The sequence below is a fragment of the Amblyomma maculatum genome, chromosome 10, assembly GCF_055883805.1.
Source record: "Amblyomma maculatum isolate TAMU_Amacu chromosome 10, ASM5588380v1, whole genome shotgun sequence".
In the NCBI taxonomy this organism is placed as follows: Eukaryota; Metazoa; Arthropoda; class Arachnida; order Ixodida; family Ixodidae; genus Amblyomma; species Amblyomma maculatum.
In genome coordinates, this window is record NC_139353.1 from 92,786,034 (window position 1) to 92,806,431 (window position 20,398).

The window sequence follows — 20,398 nt, forward strand, 5'->3', positions numbered from 1 at the left end:
GTGCTCACGGATCTGTGGGCAGAGACTGTCATAGGGCTGTCCCCAAATTTGGCAAGTTTATGAAGATTTCAGTACTGGTCTCTTCATTGCAGTTGGAGCTGGAGATCCCCGCTGGCCTGTTTGCTTACTTTGTATCCGGGTCTTAAAGTGCTTGTTAGGGACTTTGAAAATACAAAAGGTGAAATTACCCGAGGATGCTTTCCAGTGTTTTCAATGTGGTGACATGGTACTTGGGGAAGATTTCTTTTTTCGGGGAAAAGCATTCAGCTGCTACATCGGTCCGCCTTTTTTTAAGACGGTCATTTGGTTGCGCAGAACACGGAGCCCAACAAGACCACGGAGCCCAACAAGAGACGGGACAGGAAATTCCGAATAAGTCCTGCCATCGCCCCTGTACACCATAACTATAACCTAATATGGGGCAACACGTGGCAGATACTCCACACAAGGTTAACTCTTGCCGCCAAGAAGGAAAAAAAACAAGATAATATAGGACAGGATAGTGGTAGGAAAGCAGATAGGAAAGTTAAAGATGAAGGGGAGGAAAGGAAGAGGCGACTGCCGATTTCCACCAGGTGGGTAAGCCCGCCGGTGCCGTCTATGGGAAGCGCTTGGACCAAAGTAGTGTGTTTCCTTCGCTGAGGTGCCTTGAAGTTCCAAGCAATCGGAAAAAATACCAAGATCTCATTTTCGCCAGACAGGGCAATGCATGCACGGCTAAGTGTGGGTGCTCGGGGTTCGTAGTTTCGCACAGGATACGCAAACATCTGCTATAGCAGACGCCCGCAGCGGGTGTGTGTGCGTGTGTGTGTGAGTTTTGTGTCTGTGCGTGCGTGCGTGGGTGTGTTTGTGTGTGTGTTCCCTTCTCTAATTTCTCCAAACGTGAAGTAAGGCGCCGTAGCTGTCGGCGTGGTGGCGTCAACAACCTCCGGACATCTCGAAATGCTAACTGGAAGCGAATAAAACATTATATTTAGGTAAATTCTGATTTTGTGGTCACATCACAACTCAGAAGTAAATGCACTGAAAACAAAACTGAATGCTTATTCACGAGCAGAAAATGCAGCCATTCGCTCGCCAACCCTACATCCAGTGCTTACATATCCACGCAAGTACCTTTGACTTATTATAGAATGTTTCTGCGCATTGCAGGAATTCAAAATAAGAAACGATTGCGGTCTCCCAGCGTAAAGTGATATCCAATGGACTTCACGCAGCTGAAGGAAACAGTTGCGCTATCCCCCTATAAGAGTGAGAATTTTATACGCACATGATTTTTGTTCAAGACACACTCTCGAACTGATTGATTTCTAATGAACCAAGAATTGTGGACATAGCAATCGACGGGGATGCATTCAACACGCTGACAAAATGCCCTGGGTTTTGAAAACCATGATATGCACGTATTCTGCGTGGTAAATAACCCATGAGTATGGCTGAGATACTTTTTTGAGTGCGTGTTCGCTCAGCTTCTGGATGGGACCTTCTCCCTGTCTTGACTAGTGATCCGAATTTCCCGCCTTAGCTCGCGGCACCTCAGAAATTATCCTAATGAAACGACGGTGGCTTCCCAAATGGTTGTCATCCCGTTTGTTTACTTCGAGGTTTTTTAAGACGCAGCGCGTAGCGATATGATCTGCGACCGTAACCTTTGAGACCGATTTACGCACACATCTCCGGGTGGGCTGCTCCTTCAAGCGCTGAGGAAGCACAATTAGTGCCAAGTCTCCACTCAGCGACTGTATGTTCTAACGGCGCCTCGAATCTTAGGCCTACCAAGAAGGAAACAAGTATATGTTTTTTTTTGCTGCTTTAGTACCCACGTGCCTTGCATCCGTGTTTTCCAGAGTGTGCTACATTGTTTCGCACTTCAATCTACTGAATGAATGATAATGAGGCCAACGCAGTGCCTCCACAGAAAACGAATGCGAGAGGAATCCGCATATTCTACGCCTTAATAAATTTTTGATTACATTTTATGGTTGCGGCGTAATGCCATAGGCAACTGTTCCAGTAAATATGACCGCAAGTAAAAAGTTTTTATAAAGTCATATCAGCAAAACCTCAACTGAGAAAGAGGTACCGGACGTAGAAGTGTAAGCAAGCACACTCGTCGCTCTTGAACAAGGGCTGCGTCTTGACAACGGCAGTATTGGCGCTCTGACTAAAAAAACTGTACACTGTTTGTTGGCAATAAGCAACTAAAAAAGCAGGGCAAAAATAAATTAATATGCTGGGCTATCGCATTGCGAATAAGAATAAACAGTGGCGATAGCCTGAAATCAACATTTTCAAGCAATCGCTGAGATGTTGTCAAAACTGTCAGTTCAAACCGGCGAAGCTATAGCGAGCGCCTAACCACGCGAACCCAGCTGTCGCACTTAGATTGCACCCAAAAGCATGAAAAAGAAACTGTTTGAAAGTGAAGGTATTTTAAACTTTCAGCAGCATGAAACGTTCCGCAGCGGTGTCAAACTTTGGGGCAGAAATTACTTTGAAGCGATACGTCGTCTTCGCAGTGAGCTAATAGCTTTCGCGATTACATCGCTCAATCATGCCCTCATCTAGCACTCGTTTTCAACTGTATACATTAAGGGCACGTCAACGGGCAAATAGGGTCGAAGTTTTGGGCAGACCAAACAACGGCAAAGCATTCTTGTTCCATAATGCTGTAGTTACGCTCAGCTGCTGTGAAAAACGGCTAGCGTATGCCACAACCTGCTCTTCGGACGCAGTTTTGCGTTGCAAAAGAAGAGCACCGATGCCTTGTGCACTGGCGTCAGTATGAAGAATGGTGGGAGCTGTCTCATTAAAATGTCGAAGCACAGGGGTTGAAGTGAGTGCTTTCTTGAGCGATTTGAAGGCCTGCTCACATTCATTGGGCCGTAAGAAACGCGCGTCAGACTTCAGGAGGTTGTGAAAAGGTGCAGCAACAGAAACAAAGTTTCGGATAAAACGTCGGAAGTACGACGCCAACCCGATGAAGCTGTGTAGTTCTTTCTGGCGTTTGGGCTGTGGAAAATTATTTACAGCTGCAATTTGGTCGGTATCGGGCTGTATGCCCGCCTTGCTAACGACATGGCCGAGGACTTCGATGGTTTTGCTGACAAAGTTGCGTTTTTTGATGCTGAGCTCGATCCGGGCTTGCGCCAGACATGTGAGAACTTCTGTAAAAAGATGCAAGTGCTGGGCGGAGTCCGACGATAGCATGATAATTTTGTCTAGATAACGCAGGCACGTCTTCCATTCCATTCCTCGAAGCACTGTGTTGATCATGCCCTCGAAGTGGCTGGAGCATTGCAAAAACCGAAAGGCATGACATTTAATTCATAAAGACCATCGGTAGTAGCAAATGCAGTCTTGTCTTCATCGGATTCATGCATGGGAATTTGCCAATATCCCGAACGCAAATCGACTCTTGAGAAATACTCTGCTCTTTGAAGGCAGTCCAGCGGATCATCGATGGGTGGAAGCAGGTAAACATCTCTGCGGGTTATCTTATAAGGGTCCGATAATCCACGCTAAACCGCACAGAACCATCTTTTTTTCCTGACGAGAACAACAGGAGAGGACCAGGGGCTACTCAATGGCCGGATGATGTTTCGCGCGAACATGTCGGCAACTTGATCCTTAATGATTTTGCGTGCTGATGAGGAAACGCGATATGGGCGGCGACGAACAATGGTTGATCCCTCAGTCTCTATGCGGTGGGAGATGGCACATGTTTGGCCTAAATGTGACGTACAAACATCAAAGGAGTCTGTGTTCCAAAAGGACTGCGAGCAATGCTGCCGACTGTTCAGAAGTTAGATTAGTGCTTGTGGTTGCCACGAGTGCCGAGGAATGTCGCTGAGGTAGAGGGTCAGATCGTGGAGAAGCACAGGAAAGCGTGGCGAGGGGAAAAGGATCTCCTTCAAAAAGAAAGCCTACAGTTAATCCTTTCGGTAAAAATAAAGGCTGGTACGAATGCGCATCGCTGCGATAACAGCGCAACCGCAGTTGAAACAGATGAGACAGGAGGAAGCGCTATACCGTTGGAGGTCCACCGTGGTGCTGGCATTACTAAAGCATCGCCCTCAAGTGCATAATCGAGGTTAACAATGATGAGGTGCTCACGGCCAGGGCTCAAAACGTAGTCAAGGGCAGCGAGCACACGTAGTGCGGAGGAGGCAAATTGTGGTTGGCACTCAGTGTCCGCATTGTGAATGAGTCGGTCACGACAGGAGATAAGGGCAGACTCCGACGATAAAATTCCCAGCCTAAAATTAGTTCATGAACGCATGACGGAATCACCAGAAACTCAATATGATTCCACTGGTCATCGATGAGAACGCGAGCTGTGCATTGTTCTATGGGTGAGATTTTAGTACCGTTGGCTCCACGGAGAGGTGGACCGATGTACGGAATTCTTACTTTGTTGAGACGATAACACAAGTTGCTATTAATGACGTAATAAGCGGCACCCGTATCGATGAGGGCTTCAACCTATACTCCATCAACCAGTACTTTCAGCATGTTCAAAGGGTGTCCGGGAGGAATCCCATAGTTGGTTTGTGAAGCAGCTTTCCATCCAAAAACTGTTTCTGTGAGTTTTCCGTGCTAGAAACGAACGATTGGTAGAGCGATCGATGTGGGGACGGGCGGCGTAAAGGCGACGGGTAGCGGCGTCGGGTAGAACGAGAGGGTCGGGAATTATCCTGGGAATCCTGCGGCGATGGAGAACGACGGAAGGAATCGCAGTATGGGACCGTAGAAGCTTCAGGCTGGCGTAGGCGGGCATTCTCGAATGAAGCATAACCACGCTGTTTGTCTTTCTGGCGTCGGCGACATACGCGGGAGATGTGACCGCGGATTCTGCAGTAATAGCAGACTGGGCGGGAAGGACGCCAGGATTGTCGATAACGGGGCGATTGAGAGCATGTGACTACTGGAGCTACATGATCACACAGAGGAGCAGGACGAGGAGAATTGACTGGGACAGGTGGCTTCGAGGCCATTTCAGCGTACGTGGGGAAGCGGCAGGCGGTAGTCGACATGGCGGGTGCCACGGCGCAGGTGAAAGCGGCCAGTTCGTCCTTGACGACGCTGCTCAAATCTAAAGTGGCGGCCTGGAGGTTCGAGCTTCCAGGTGCTAAGCTTGCTTGATTGGAGAGCTCTTCTCGTGTAATAGCACGGATAATGGCGCGCAGGTTGCCGTCAACAAGAACGCCGTCATTGATGTTGTCTTGCTACAGGCGGCGCGACTGTAGTTTGTCCAGCCGTTGGCAGGCGGTGGTTATGTCCGACACAGTGGAGGGGTTCTGAACCAGCAAAACGTTGAATGCGACGATTTCGATGCCTTTAACAATATGGCGAACGCGTTCAGCTTTCGTCATAGCAGCATCGACTCGGCGGTCAAAGGGTAAAACGTCCTCGATATATGATATGTATGGCTCATCAGGCTGCAGAAGACGGACTTCGAGCTTCCTCTTAGCCAGCTTAGGACGACCAGATGGCGTGCCGAAAATTTTCCGCAGCTGCTGGGTGAATGACCAATCAGGCACGTGGTCCACGGGATTGAGAGACCACGTTTTTGCGACGTCAGTCAAGTAGCAGACAACGTTCAGTAGCTTGTGGGAATCATCCCAGTGGTTGAAGGAACTCACTGTGTTGTAATTATAATCCAGTCTTCGACGCCGCGAAGCCCGGCAAACAGCAGAAGATCGCGCTGGTGATGGTCGAGGTAGGAGTAGCCACAGCATTAGGGGCAGATGCTGGGAGCGGGCGGGTTCCGTTGCCCTCGTTCATACCGTAGGGGTGTGAGGGCAAGCGAAGGCCGGAACGGAGCTCCAGGGGGAAGAGTAGACGGGTCGAAAGCGAGAGGCTTTGGATACTAAGGGCACCGCCACTTGTGAACCCCTGCTCGAACAAACTTCTTTATTCAAGCCACAATCTGGAACGCTGCGCGTGATCTTACGAACACCGGTAAATGATGACGATGTTGCGTTTGTGAAATATATATATATATGTATATATATGTATATATATATGTATATATATATATATATATATATATATATATATATATATATATATATATATATATATATATACATAGAGAGAGAGAGAGAGAAAGGGGAAAAGAGAGACATGAAGGTTTATTGCCGCGCTAGGAACTTGCAAATGGACGACACATAAACAGGGCAGGTAGCAGCGCGGTAATAATAAACTTTTATTATATATATATATATATATATATATATATATATATATATATATATATATATATATATATATATATATATATATATATATATATGTGTGTGTGTGTGTGTGTGTGTGTGTGTGTGTGTGTGTGTGTGTGTGTGTGTGTGTGTGTGATCACTTCTCCAATTGCTAAAAATCTGAGGCAAGGCGGCGCACCTGTCGGCTGTTGTGGCGTCAATAGCCTCCAGACTTCTCGAAATGGACATGACAAGATGCTAACTGGAAACGAATAAAACATTCGATGTAGGCAAATGCTGATTATGGGGTCATACCACAACACAGAAGTAAAGACACCTAAGAGAGCGAATAGAATCTTCCGCTGAAAACGAAACTGGACACTTAGTCATGAACAGAAAATGCAGCCATTCTGTCGCCAATCCTACACGCAACCCTTACACATCCATGCAAGTTCCTTTGACCTCTTCTAGAATGCTTCGGCGCATTGCAGGAAATAAAATTAAAACAATTGTGGTCTTCCAGCGCAAAGTGATATGCAGTGAACTTCAGGCAGCAGAATGAGCCAATTCCGCTATTCCCCCATAAGAGTCAGATAATTTTATACGCACATCATTTTTGTTCAAGACGCACATTCTCGAACTGATTGATTTTTATGAAAGAAGAATTATGGACGAAGAAATCAAGAGGAATGTATTCAACATGCTGAAAAAACGCTCTGAGTTTCGAAAACCGTGACTATGCACGTGTTTTGCGAGATAAAGGATCCATGAGTATTGCTGACATGCTTTTTCGAGTACTTATTTGCTCACCTTCTTGTTGAGACCTTCTCCTTGTCTTGACTAATGATACGAATTTGACTGCTAGGCTTACGCCACCGCAGAAATTATCCTCATGAAACCATTGCGGTTTCCCTGATGTTTCCCATCCAGTTTTTTTTGCTTCGAGGCTCTTTAATATGCAGCGCGTAGCGACATGATCTCCGACATCCACCTTTTATACCGATTTACGTCAACATCTCTGAGTGTGCTGCTGCTTCAAGCACGGAGGCAGCCCAATTAGCGCCAGGTCTCCACTCAGCGACTGTTATGTTATAACGGCACGTCGAATCTGTGGTCTATCAAAAAGAAAACAAGTATTTGTTTTATTTTGCTGCTTTAGTACCCACGTGTCTTGCCTCCGCGTTCTGCAGAGTGCGCTACATTGTTTCACACTTCAATCTACTGAATTAATGATAATGAGGCCAACGCAGCGCCTCCACAGAAAACGGATGAGGGAAGAATCCGCATATTCTACGCCTTAACAAAATTTTGAATACATTTTCTGGTTTTCGCGTAATGCCATAGGCAACTGTTCCAGTATATGTGGCCGCAAGTAAAAAGTTCTTTTTATAAAGGCATATCAGCAAAACCTCAACTGAGAAAATGGCACCGGCAGTAGAACTGTTGCCTCAGATGTTGCCAAAGCTCTCAGTTCACGCCGGCGAAGTTTTAGCGAGAGCCTCACCAAGCGGACCCATCTTACCCACTTAGGTGTCGCCCGAAAGCATGAAAACAGCTGTTTAATGTGAAGGTATTTTAAACCTTAGGAAGCGTGTAAAGTTGCGCAGCTGTCTCCTATTTTCGGACAGAAACTACATTGAAGCGATACGTCATCTTCGTAGCATACTAATAACTCTCGCGATTACATTGCCCAATACACTCATTTTTAAACCCCAGTACGATAAAGTCGTTTTCAACTGCATAAACTACGTTTAAGTCAACTGTCGCGACAACTGTTTCCTTTTCATCTTCGCATACACACCATACATGACGCTCCACCTCATTCACTCTGTTTATTGAATTTGTGGTACCCGCCATTTTATATTCATCCTTCATACACTTCTATAGTAGCCAAACTGGCGAGTTGGTGAAACATACTGAATGGAAAAGAGCGCAAAAGACATAGAACGAAGCAGAGAACTGCAGGTCGAGCGCTTGTCCTGTAGTTTTCTGCTTCTGTGCTGGTCTTTTGCGCTGTTTTCCTTTCACGTCACACACTAGTGGCCCCTGAACAGGCATCAAATTAGGCCACCCCGCTTAGCTGCTGTGAATGGTCACACTGCTCCAAGACCTCTTTTGCGAGACGCGAACATCATGCTCTCCCCGTGTTTAACAGCGTTCACCTCAAGACTACGCATAGGCAGTCTGGGTGCTGTCACTAGTTTGCTAGAGCGCGAAGTAAACTCTACGCTAGAGTTAAAAACAGCTCGTTTTGTTAAGCTCTGTTACTGAACCAATGGGACAATGGGGGCAGTGCTGAAGAACTTTGTTCACCCTTATGAAACCTGCTACTGCGTATCTAACAAATATTGGCAGCAAAATAGATCCCTTGGTTTACAGAATTTACTTTCGCTTTTACACCATTATGGATTCCTTGTTTTTATTTGCAGATTATTTTTGCGTTTAAAGCGAATAAATGCATTACCGTTGAGGTGTGCTTATGAGTGACTCATGCGTTATGCTTAGAAGGCAGCTTCGGCTCCCGGTCGCGGCGCCCTTCTGTTTTTGTATTTTTTCAAGGCGATTTGTTGTGGAAATGTGCACACCATTGTTTACTTTATTCAAATTAACAATCAGAAGCGAAAGAAATCCAAGCAAGTATATTAGCATACAGGCCTGTGCGTACAAAAGGGCGCTTTCTCCATTCATAAAGCCAATGAGGGCCAAACATGTTCAAAAGAAAAATATTAAAGGGAACAGTGAGCACTTCCCCAATCTGCGTCTGTTTAGTGATCTCCTTCGTTCACTGACAACAGTGAAATGTTTCTCTGATGCTCTGATGCACAAGAGTATGCGTCGACATCATTGCTTTGCGTGTACTGCATATGGCACTCGTTGCTCACGAAACGAGCCTCTGCTTTTTCAAGCCTTCTTCCTTCCCTTGAGATATACATAAAGAGGAAACGCTGTTTATAACAAGCGCGCCACGTAACAACCCGCGAGCGGATGCCCGAGCCCGGTCTCTTTGTAATCTCCTCGAAAAACATCCAAACAGCTCGTCACACCCCGGACTTCCTATGCACAAAATGTTTCATCAGACGTGTTTCGTGGTGGGAGAACAAGCTATCGTTCAAAAACGAGTTCAAAGCCCTTGATTTGTTCGAGACCGTCCCCGTCATCGCAACTCTCGAGTCTTAGAAGTAAACATATTTTGCAGTTGTCGTTAGGCGTCACTACACTTGCCTACGTTTCCCTTGCTCCTCTGCGGCGTTGGATATGCTTAGTTCTTGTAGTCGGTGATCGGCAGGGCCAACATTAACAATCACAGAGCTCCGCGAAGCGCAAGCCCAACTGAAATTCTTGTAAAGTTCGGTAAGCGACTTTGATTTTATGTTATTCTAGCAGGCCTTATTGGTTTGTCTTGAAAATATATACTTTAATATTTATTGCGATATTTCCATTGTAACATTTGCGGTGGAATGCTTGCTTAAGAGCATTTAAACTTAAAGGGTACTTAGTCCCCTCTCAAGTAGCGCTTTGTTAGCTAAGCTTTTATGCCCAGGAGCCAACAAGCTCTAATACATAGGTGGTCACTGGAGCGTCATTAAGATGCTATTTTTTGGCATGGGTTGCGAAAGAACGTTTTTTTTATATCACGAAAAACCACAGGGTCCAAATCTCATTGTTACGAGTCAAAAACAATTCATTTTTGTGCTACAGATACCCACAGCGTGCATCAAAAATGATAACTGCATGCAGCATAGTTTACTTGGTCAACCTGTCCTTTCTGTTGTCGTGAAAGTGATAATTCATGTTTTCTGTTTTTACTTTCAGACCATCGGACACACTGCGCTGGACCAGAGCTGAGCGTTCTTAAATCATCATGGGAAAGTCTGCCTTAGCAATGCTTCTTCTAGCCGCTGTCAGCGTCAGCAGCGCCGTGAATGTTTTAACAGGACGGGTGAAATGTGAGTGAAATGCTACGATTGTACGGCATGCGAAAATAGGGTATAACTTGTCTTTCTCTGCGCTACACTGGAAACAACGAAGGGAGTGCTTCTTCTAGCCGCTGTCAGCGTCAGCAGCGCCGTGAATGTTTTAACAGGACGGGTGAAATGTGAGTGAAATGTTACGACTGTAGGGCATGCGAAAATAGGGTATAACTTGTCTTTCTCTGCGCTACACTGGAAACAACGAAGGGAGTAGTATTATAGAAACAAAACTGGCCTAGGCGTCACCATGATGGAAATGATGCCTAACGTAGCGACGGTAATGGAAGCATTATATTACCGTGACCTGACCTGAAACGTATTTTAAAAACAGAATCTCTGTTCTTTATTCTCTGAGAGGACTACATGGGGGGGCGTGCAGAAAATTATGCAGCTGGTCTACACAGTACGAATTATTTATGACTGCATAAATTAAAACGCCAAACACACATAGAACATTTGTTTCTAACATTGTTCGCTCATGTCTTCATAAAAATACTTTCCAGTAACACATTCTGGCCCTTCACAACAGGGCTACTACTCCACTTCGTCGTCGCTGCAATGCTGAGTGAATATGGCACTCTCTTGAAACGATGAGATACAATATCAGCAATGCAGTGCTATCGCTACCACTGGGTACGTGGGTAGGACAGACTCACAGTGCAGTAACAAGGCCAGCCATCTCAGAGGTCGCGATTAACTGTTATGTGTCAAGACAGGGCAGCGCATAGCTCAAGAATTTGATTCTTACAGGCACATAGCATCGATATGGGTGTACAAAGTTTTAATTTGCAAAAAACGATATTCCTTGGTACATGTGAAAAAGAGCATTCGCCGCTAAACAAAAAGACCAAAAAAAGCACTGGGCTGCAGTTAAATGTACAGAGAAAAGCAAGGGTACCAGGCGCACCTTCGGCCGCTAATGCTGCAGTTAGAGGTCTTCGGTCGAAGCCCATGATATCTTATTTGTCCAGGCTTTGGAGCTTAGAGGAAGATTGATTGTTGCTTCTCGACTGCCCTCTGATAACAGCGACGACTGCTGCATGAACACATATCCCACATATCATCATCATCATCATCATCCCAGCTGTTCTGCCTGCGTTTGACATATATCTGCAATAAATATAAAGTATTGTACCAGCGGTAATTACAAACACAGGTAAAGACTGCAGGATGCACTAACAGAAATGACCTTGCATCGCTTGTCTGCATCAGCCACACTGGATCAGTGCCTGCAAAGCATTGCTCATGAGCGCCGTTTTTTGGTCTATGCTGGTACCGCGGTGAACGTAGATTGCACCAGTAGGAATCTGCGCAAACGTGCGTACTGAACTGCATCCAATATGAAGTTTCAGGTCTTGAAAATGGAACAAATCCTTTAACCGGAACACACACCATACAGCAAAGAGCTTTCAGCTTATCACTTGGACATTGTTTACCTTAGATGCCTGCCTTCTTTAAAAAATATAAAATGTCTTTTGGAGGAAGCATACAAACGATATGTCCTAATTATTTCCAGCAACTGTAAGCGTTGGTCAAATTTCGTCTTTAAGCAGTTCCTCTGAAAAGTGCTTTTGGTCAGGACTTGTTCACACGACATCGTTCAGTCATCATAAACAACGTTTTTGCTAACCTTATCTGGGATTTCAAAAAGAAAGTCCACCCTCAACAACGGCAGCAAATAAAATAGCGCTTAATATATATGAGGCTACTAACCTGCCTTTTAAAACAACTATGAATTTTGTTTATGACGCATCTCAACTTATGCAAGGTCATCGATAGCATTGTTCCAAGCGAAACGCCTCATGCCTTAGATTCAAACACCGCCAAATTTTCGAAAAAAAAAGGGGAAGTGAGTGTGTTTAGGAAATTGCGCATAACGTCTTTCAACAAAGCATTTTTTTTTAGGGAATGGTTTGCTTAGTTAACTATATTTTGCGAAAATCTGACGAATAAAAATTTGCTTGAAGAAACGAATTATGAATCAGTTGTGAAGCAAGACGCCCCTGAATGATATTATCTTGAACTATTGCTCTCCGGTGTACCCTCAACTGATTTCATAAACGGAATTGAATAACACATTTTTCGCTTTGTATGTATCCGAAGTATATTGTGGGGGGGGGGAGGGGAGGGGAGGGTATTATAAACGAAAAATATATACCATTTTAACATTAGCCTTAATAGTGCTGAAGTAGAAACATCTTGCATATTGTTGTAGTTAATATTTGTTTTAAACTTGTTGAACGAGACAGTTTTAACCAATTTCGCCTATACATTGCAATATTTTACTTATTTTTTAAATTCAGGCCCATATTGAAACTGAAGGCCCCGATGCCAAAACAATTCAGATCGCTCAATATGCACACCAAAGCCATACCATTTAATCAACACGAAGTTATGCGAGTAAACGGGGGAACTTATTACTTCATGTCGATAGCCATGCCGCAGCTGCTGGCGATACCAAATGCGACCTCGCTGCAGAAGGCATATATGACAGCGCGCAATATTAATGTTCGCATATTCAGTCTGGGGGGATTTTGTGCATGTCATGAGTCGCCAAATAATGAAAGCTGCATAGAACGTTTATTCGCGGCTCTTTAAATAATTTTTTGCGTTAAGTAGGGTTATATTCCAGAGGGATATAATTGCGTCCGTTGAGATACAAGGTCTGACTGAAGTAAAAGGAAACTAAATATTTTATTCACGGTGTTTCGTAGTAATATGAAGCGACAAATGGAGGCTTGAACTTCTGAACTGAGAGTAACCGTAAATTACTTGCTTAATATAAATTTCTTCATGCCTACAACGCAAAGTGCATTGAAACCTGGCTGCGGAGCACTGAAAGGTGTGGGAACTAAAGCACGCTTAAAGAAGGTATTAGCCGGAGTCAGCAAAAACATAAAGAGAATTATTGTAATCAGGAGGCGAAATTTGAAAATAGAAGAAAAAAAATGAACAATCTTCAAACTTTTCTATAGCAATCGCAGTTCATCCACTTTGGCCCACCTATGTTCACGACATTTCATGCTGATATCATATACTACTGAAACATGTAATTCCTGTAAATGAAGAGGCACGAGTGCCTAGATGGCCTGACATTTTTTCACACTAATGATTCAAGTATTGAAATGTTGAGCAAGTGAAGATGAACAAACGGAAAAGCTGAGTTGAGAATCGTCATAAGAATTAAATTTATATGATGAATCGCTTCCTATAAGGAATTGCAAATCATTTAATGCACGATAATATTTCTGCTTTGAAAATCAAGGTGACTTGTGCCTCAGCGTCAAACTGAATAAAATAAAGGTTTAATCTGGTTATCTGGTGATTTGACTTAGCGTCTCGAACCCTCAACAGGTGTAATGAAGAAAATATGTTTCTTGAGGTGCTTTTCTATTCATGTGAGCAGCACACAGCCTTGTGCTGCTCACATGTGCTCTTCATGCACATGTGAGCAGCACATGTGCTCTTCGCTTCGTGAAGAGCACATGTGCGTATGCAAACCATGATACAGACTTAACTGTGCTTTGTTACGGCCAGTGGAGCTGAATGGACCAGCTGATACATCAGTGAAGGGTATTGTATCCCGAGTGCGCTTGTGCATGTTCACGCTTTGAGTATGGCTCCGCTGTAGAGGGCTTCTCAGTGAATGTAAAAATTGCACCGTTAAACCGCTAGCCGCCTCAGCACTCTGCACATACGCACTGGCGTTTCAACGCGTACGCTACACTGGCCGCAAAAATATTGCGCTAAAGCTTCAATATTAGCCAATGGCATGTATACAGACTGGAACACACTTGTCTAGAGCGATCCGAAGGGCGCTCCGCGTTTTATCGGAGACGGCTGACGGCAGTCACCGGGCTGTAGATGTGCTGGCCGATAGCGCCACGAGCTTGGAAGCTGCGGTATTTTCGGTCAGCTGGAACACAGGCCGACGTGAATGGCAGGTCACGAGGCCCAGATTTGTCTGATTCAAAGAGCGCAGCCAACTTAGATGCGAACGTTACAGGCTACAGATACACAGGTGGCAGCGCGCAAGGCGTTCGAGCGATCATATCCTGTCCCAAGCATGCGTCGCCAAAGCTGACCTCTTTTGATAACGACTAGACTAGATGTCTTTAAATTAAGTCAGAGTTAGGCTATGCCCGGCGCTGTCGCTGATCATCAGCTTGAAAAAATTAATATGTCCGGCCATATACCTTTCTAGATGTAAGGCTAACGTGTTCAAGTGTATTATTAGCCCTCTGAAGTGTTTTACCTAGGAGGCCTTGGTTACTAATGAAGGTCTGAATATTAGGAAAATTTCGCTTTTTGCTGTGTATGGAGCATATGAGTTTAAGCACCACTTCGGTGATTAACATTAAATTTTTTTAACGTTAACTGCACTAGCCTGCGAAGGCATGAACAATTGTACTGACCTAAACATTATCTAGGTCTATCTTAAAAATTTCCTAATTTGATATATATTTTTAATTTTTAGTTCCCTAAGAAACTGCTAGGAGATCATATATATTTCACTTTGTAATAGCATGTAAGAACTACTCAAGTGAGGTATTCAAATTTATTATCTTTCATTACATCTTGTTTAAAGCATAATTTATTATTTTTTCTCAAAACACCTCTTTACTTCGCGGAAACTTCAAAGACCGCATCTATCAAACCTTTTTTCTTAAAGAATAAAATACTTCAACTAAAGAAAGTCCTCTTTCACAATTGCCAACAGACGCAGTTTTTTCACACAAGAACTGGCTGATGTCACATTTGCAGTTTGAATTGCTGGGGATGGAATGACCCTATAGTAAACAGATTCTAGGCTGTGCAAGATGATAATCCGGACAATAACCTTAATAACTACGATTACACGAATGCATTGCCCTGCTCAGCGAATGCGATTGCTGCCGACCGCAAAGTATGCGTCCACTTTTCAGAAACTGCTACTACAAAGTGTTTCTCTTTAAAGCGGCTTGACAACTTTAAGTAAAATTGAATAAAATAAACACCAACTACTGTCTGAATTCCCAAAAATTACCATTTAAAAAAAAAACTATAAATTTATGTCTGGGCCCTCGATTTTAAATTGATGTCGCAAATACTTCCACCATGTACCTAACACTGGAGTAGCAATCAGTGTTACAATCCAGTTCAAAATGAAATATAATGCCGTGTAATTTTTTAACATAGGCTGTATTTTTGTTTGCCTAAATAAATAGCCTGGCTACATATTTTGTCTGAAAAAAAAATTACACTTTCGACTATATCATGGATAGTCGCTCAGTTTTCCTCGTATGGACGGTACATAATTACCTGCTATAGCGTCTGTTTCCACGCTGATAAATAAGCACGCTGGGTTAGGTTTCGTGCGTGTTTACATGGACTCGTTTTTACACTCCTAGATCCTTGTGCCTCCGATATTGACTACACAGAGAGCATCAACGCCTACCTACGGAAGATGTCAAATAACATATCCGATGCACCTTACGAGGCCAAGGAAATCATGGGCTTCAAAATTTCCCGGGCAATGATGACCGGGCTTGGAAGCCTGTGGGCCTACCAACCCTACAACACATTCTGTGTCAATAATCAGACCTTCATTGAAACCACTGTGTTCGCCGACGACCCCTTGACCCTTAGCGTGAACTGGAAGAGCTGCACTGGGAGCAGAGGAACACTGGGAACCAAGGTATGCTGTTATTGCCTAGAGCTAAAGCAAATGCTAGAGTGAATCATCTAGTTTCAGGGCGTAGAAATACTTTGCAGTGTCATGAGTTGAGTAAAATGCTTTTGCAGAAAGATTGTTGCTACCAGCGTAACATGAAATAGTGCTATGAGAAAAGAACACCGCTGCGACGATCGGGCCATTTCAAGTATTCGTGGCGCCCTCTTTTTAAAGCGGTTCAAACTAGCATGTATGTAAAGTACCGCAAAAAGGCGAGGTGTACATACAGGGGACACAAGAATGCGTAATTTGCCCCCAGGGACGGGGATCGAATTCCGGCCTCTGCGGCCGCTTTTCAGTGGAGGCGAAAAGCAAGGCGCCCGTGTGCTGTGCGATGTCAGCCCCCCAGGTAGTCGAAATTTCCGGAGTCCTCCACTACGGTGTCTTTCATCGCCTGAGTCGCTTTGGGACGTTAAACCTCACAAACCAATGCATAATTTGTGTGGTGTTTTTCAAACAATAAACAACTCCAACACACCTAGTTTTTAACCACCAAGGAACTTTAGCGCTTTCTTACCTCATTCGAGGCGCACTTTGTAGCGGCCTTTTCTCCAACACTAATCTCGCGAAACATTTTACGATCAATAAATTGAAATACCGCAGTGTGAAATTGGCGCTTGCATTAGTTTAAATGTTACCGTGTTGTATTAAAAGGTGCCTACCGCCCCCCCAGAATGTCTTGTTTGCCTTACGTACGCATGCTAACAGCTGGCAATCTCTCTATTTTGAGTGGTCACTAGAATCTCTACTCGACGCTAGCATTATTGGCTTCGTTTTGAGGAGACCAAACTCTTAGCGAAAAGATTTTATTGCGTCGATGTGCAATGTGCGAAATATAAAATTTGCCAAAGATGCGACAGCATGAATATGTTTTAGGAATCTGACACCGGAACTCGAGTTGCTCATGCAGAACTATAACCTCCATAAGTAAACACAAGTGGGTTCGTTGCGAACATTTGGAAAAATATTGCCTGGCAAAGTTGACCGAAGGAATAACTACCTAGTCGGGACTAATAAAGCCTGCATTTCATCTCTCCGTTAACTGGCAGTTTTAGTGTGATACCGTTAAAGGAGACGCTGCATCAAATTCATACCAGCGTGGACTTTGCGAAAGCAAAATCAACAGCATTACGCTAACAGTTGGTAGCTGGACGCTGACATGGTATACGCCAATTAGATTACGTCCCATAGGCTTAGCCAAACTCTATTCCTTGTATTTCTATCCTCCTATTTCTCTAGTTCTCTTTATAGAAGAAACTGTTGAACAGGGTATACATCACTTTCCCTTGGGCATGAACGTTTTTAGTGGCGCTATTGATATGAGGCACACCGAATCAATTGAATTTTAGGCAACATGAACCTTCATTCATCGCTTTGACGACGCTAGGTGCATGGATCTTGTTATGCGTCAAGATGTAAAGGCACTGATCACAGCAACCGAAATAGAGGCATATCGCCTGCCCGTGGCCACAGTCCAGCAGCAGCCACAGACTGTGCCCTCTCTTGGGCACAGAAGAGCACAACAGCTGTCAGGTCCTTTTCGCATATATTATCTTTTTCCCATTCGTCAGCTCTTCTTTTGGTATAGCAGATATATTGCATGGAAGAATATAAGGGGTTCCTCAATAAGCGTGCCAGCATTTCGTAAGATAGTTTTTGCCTTCAATGAAGGTAAAGTTTTAAGCTGAAGCACAATATTTACCTAGTGAAAAGTGGCCAGCCGGTGTTACTCTAAGCTGAAGGGAGTAAACTGCTGCACAAGTTGGTTGATAATGCTTACAAATGTGGAACCCCCGAGGACAGACGCAAGCCAAGACAGGACACACACACACACACACACACACACACACACACACACACACACACACACACACACACACACACACACACACACACACACACACACACACACACACACACACACACACACACACACACACACACACACACACACACACACACACACACACACACACACACACACGCGCGCGCGCGCGCGCACACACACGCACACACACACACACACACACACACACACACACGTGATTGTGTTTGTTGTGCCACATTTCTGGGTGTTATGCAGCACCAACTTACCCCTCAAGCTGTTAATGTGAGACACACACACACACAAACTAAGAAAACAGCAAACAAACAACGGACGTTCTGTGTCTTGTCATACGAATTTCTTCGTTGGTTCGGCCTTTGTAATCCTTACTCTCAACTTGCCGGGCAGCTTGCCGTCACTGTTTATCTGTGCGGTGGGCTTTCTTTATTTACAACAAAGGTTCATAACCTGTATATTATGAGCTTCGTTACTCAATCTAAAGGATGTTTTAATAATTATCACTCTAAGGCGCATATTCGCTCACGGGCACCGGTTTTGAGATAAGGCCTTTGCGGCCAAAGTAAAGTAGCTATGGCTGGGAACACAAGAACTGCCCCGCACGAGTTAATCATACAGGGCTCAAATTGAATGCATTAGTATTAAGCTATAGTGTGCGCGCTATGTTCTAGTGAGGTAAAAGTATAGGAAAGATAATATGGTGGTTAAAAGATTGTAGCCTTATCAACCAAATGTTGTCCAAAGCCTACAATTTACCCACATTCTCATAAAGGCTTCTTTTTTCGTATTTAAACAGCATCTGAGCTCTGACATACGCGTACTGCATCATGATTTAGCACGAGTAAAATTTAACCTGTTGACACGTTTTCCTTAAGGTTTATTTCAATAGTGCATAATTATTATATCACAATGCTTTGACACCTTGGCCACACAAGCAGAGGGTGACTTGGGGTATGAACTGGGAGTTTAACATCGTAGAAAAACCCCTCGTGTCGTAGAATGCACTTTACTACTACTGTGATTTCTGCGGCGTCCGATGGAAAGTGGTCTTCGTTTACAAGGTTCGCATATTTCAGCTGACTTCTCAGCAAACGCAAAGCAAATATTTGGACGAACCCTATTTGACCTAGTGTTCTCGTTGCCTGTTTTGTAGACTATCAGTCAGCCTCCGTTCTTATACACGTTTTTTTCGTTATTCCGCCCAGGTTACCGCTGAGAAGCTGCGGCTGCGCTTTGTGTCAAAGCCAACACCAGAGGAACCCACGAGCATAATGCTGTACTTCATCGCCGGGGAGAGGCTCGAAGACGCGCGGCTGTTCACTGAAGGCGTGCCAAGTGGATTGCGTCAATTCGTTGATGTCATTAGCGTTGTGGCAATGCCGCACATCGAGATCTTCTGGAGACGATTCCTTCGGGAGGGGGTCCCGCACTTCCTCAATTTCCAGAACAGTATTTAATAAGCCGGAGCCACCGCAGAGGCTACTCTAGTATAGCTGAACGCATTTACAAGCCTCAAAACAAACTTTTTAAATCACTGCGGCATTGCCTTTTTGTTTGTGTGCATTTGTTCTTGTCCTCTTTTTTCTCTCAAGGCTTTCTTCCTTTCCGCTCCGACGTAGCGGATAAAATGCCTGTCCAAGCTACAAATATGATTACAACATGGATAAAGTAAAAGCCTATGCTTGTGCCACTAAACAGAGACATTTTCAGAGATTGCTAAATAAGTATATTATATTATGTATTCTGGTATTGCAATAAATAAAACCATGCTGCATTGCACTTGCGGTCGCGCAGAGGACCAAAATAATCTGTATCTGGTGGGCGTAGCGATTTGTTTTTTACAGATCTGTAGCCGGAAAAACTAAAATCATATTTTATCTTTGCCTCTGATCTTTTTAGAACATGTTGGCATTTTAAGAACGTTTGTAGGAAAGCGCTACTACTTGTTAGGCGAAAGGTGTGAAGTCAAAAATATTAACTATTCGACTCTAACTTTGTTTTTGCACAATGACAGCTGTTTGCTCTCAAACGTCCGTTCTAGTTCAGCGTTCAAGGTTCAAGAAATTTGCTACTGTTTTCTACTCACAGCATTCCTCATAATAAAAATTTATGCGTTTTTACTGATCCGTGCATAAGGTTCTAAGTTGAAAAAAGGCTGCGTTATATTTCTGCAAATTTGTAACATTCAGTGTTCACTCACAATATGCTGAAAAGCCATGCTCCCTAGCTCTGACATCTACTTTCTGGCCGCATAATTTGCTTCAATTGTCATGAAATTTCAGTAAAAGGAATCATATTTTGCTTATCTCATTCCTAAAGCTCACTATTTCTTGAGTTGAAGCTTCGATAACGCTTTCATGTGCCCTACTGCCATTGGTATAAAAAATGTCGCACATCGCACATGGTCGCTAATTAGGTAAAACACCAATGACTGAAATGCTATCTTAACTTTCCACCAGAAAAGTTAAATAGATTCCCAAGCTAACATTTATAGTTTCATTTCCTGGTGATAATGTTTAAAAAAACTGCGTACTTCCGGTGAAAGCTTTAAATTTTTGCATAATCCGGTAAATCTTTGCTCTTTTAGGGCAGTTTTGCGGGCATATTTCGCAGTTTAGTCCGAACTTTACACTTTTTGTTGAAACAAAGCATCAAACAGCAAGTGGCG

At 44.0% G+C, this 20,398-nt stretch overlaps 1 protein-coding gene across 1 annotated transcript; it reads left to right on the forward strand.

Moving 5' to 3' along the window:
- Positions 1-10,015: 10,015 nt before the first annotated feature.
- On the forward strand, positions 10,016-19,265 carry LOC146177027 (uncharacterized). Its single transcript, XM_084583061.1, has 3 exons — positions 10,016-10,150; positions 15,565-15,851; positions 18,936-19,265. The coding sequence occupies exons 1-3, from the start codon at positions 10,066-10,068 to the stop codon at positions 19,185-19,187; spliced, it is 624 nt and encodes a 207-aa protein (XP_084439187.1). The 5' UTR covers positions 10,016-10,065; the 3' UTR covers positions 19,188-19,265.
- Positions 19,266-20,398: the final 1,133 nt, after the last annotated feature.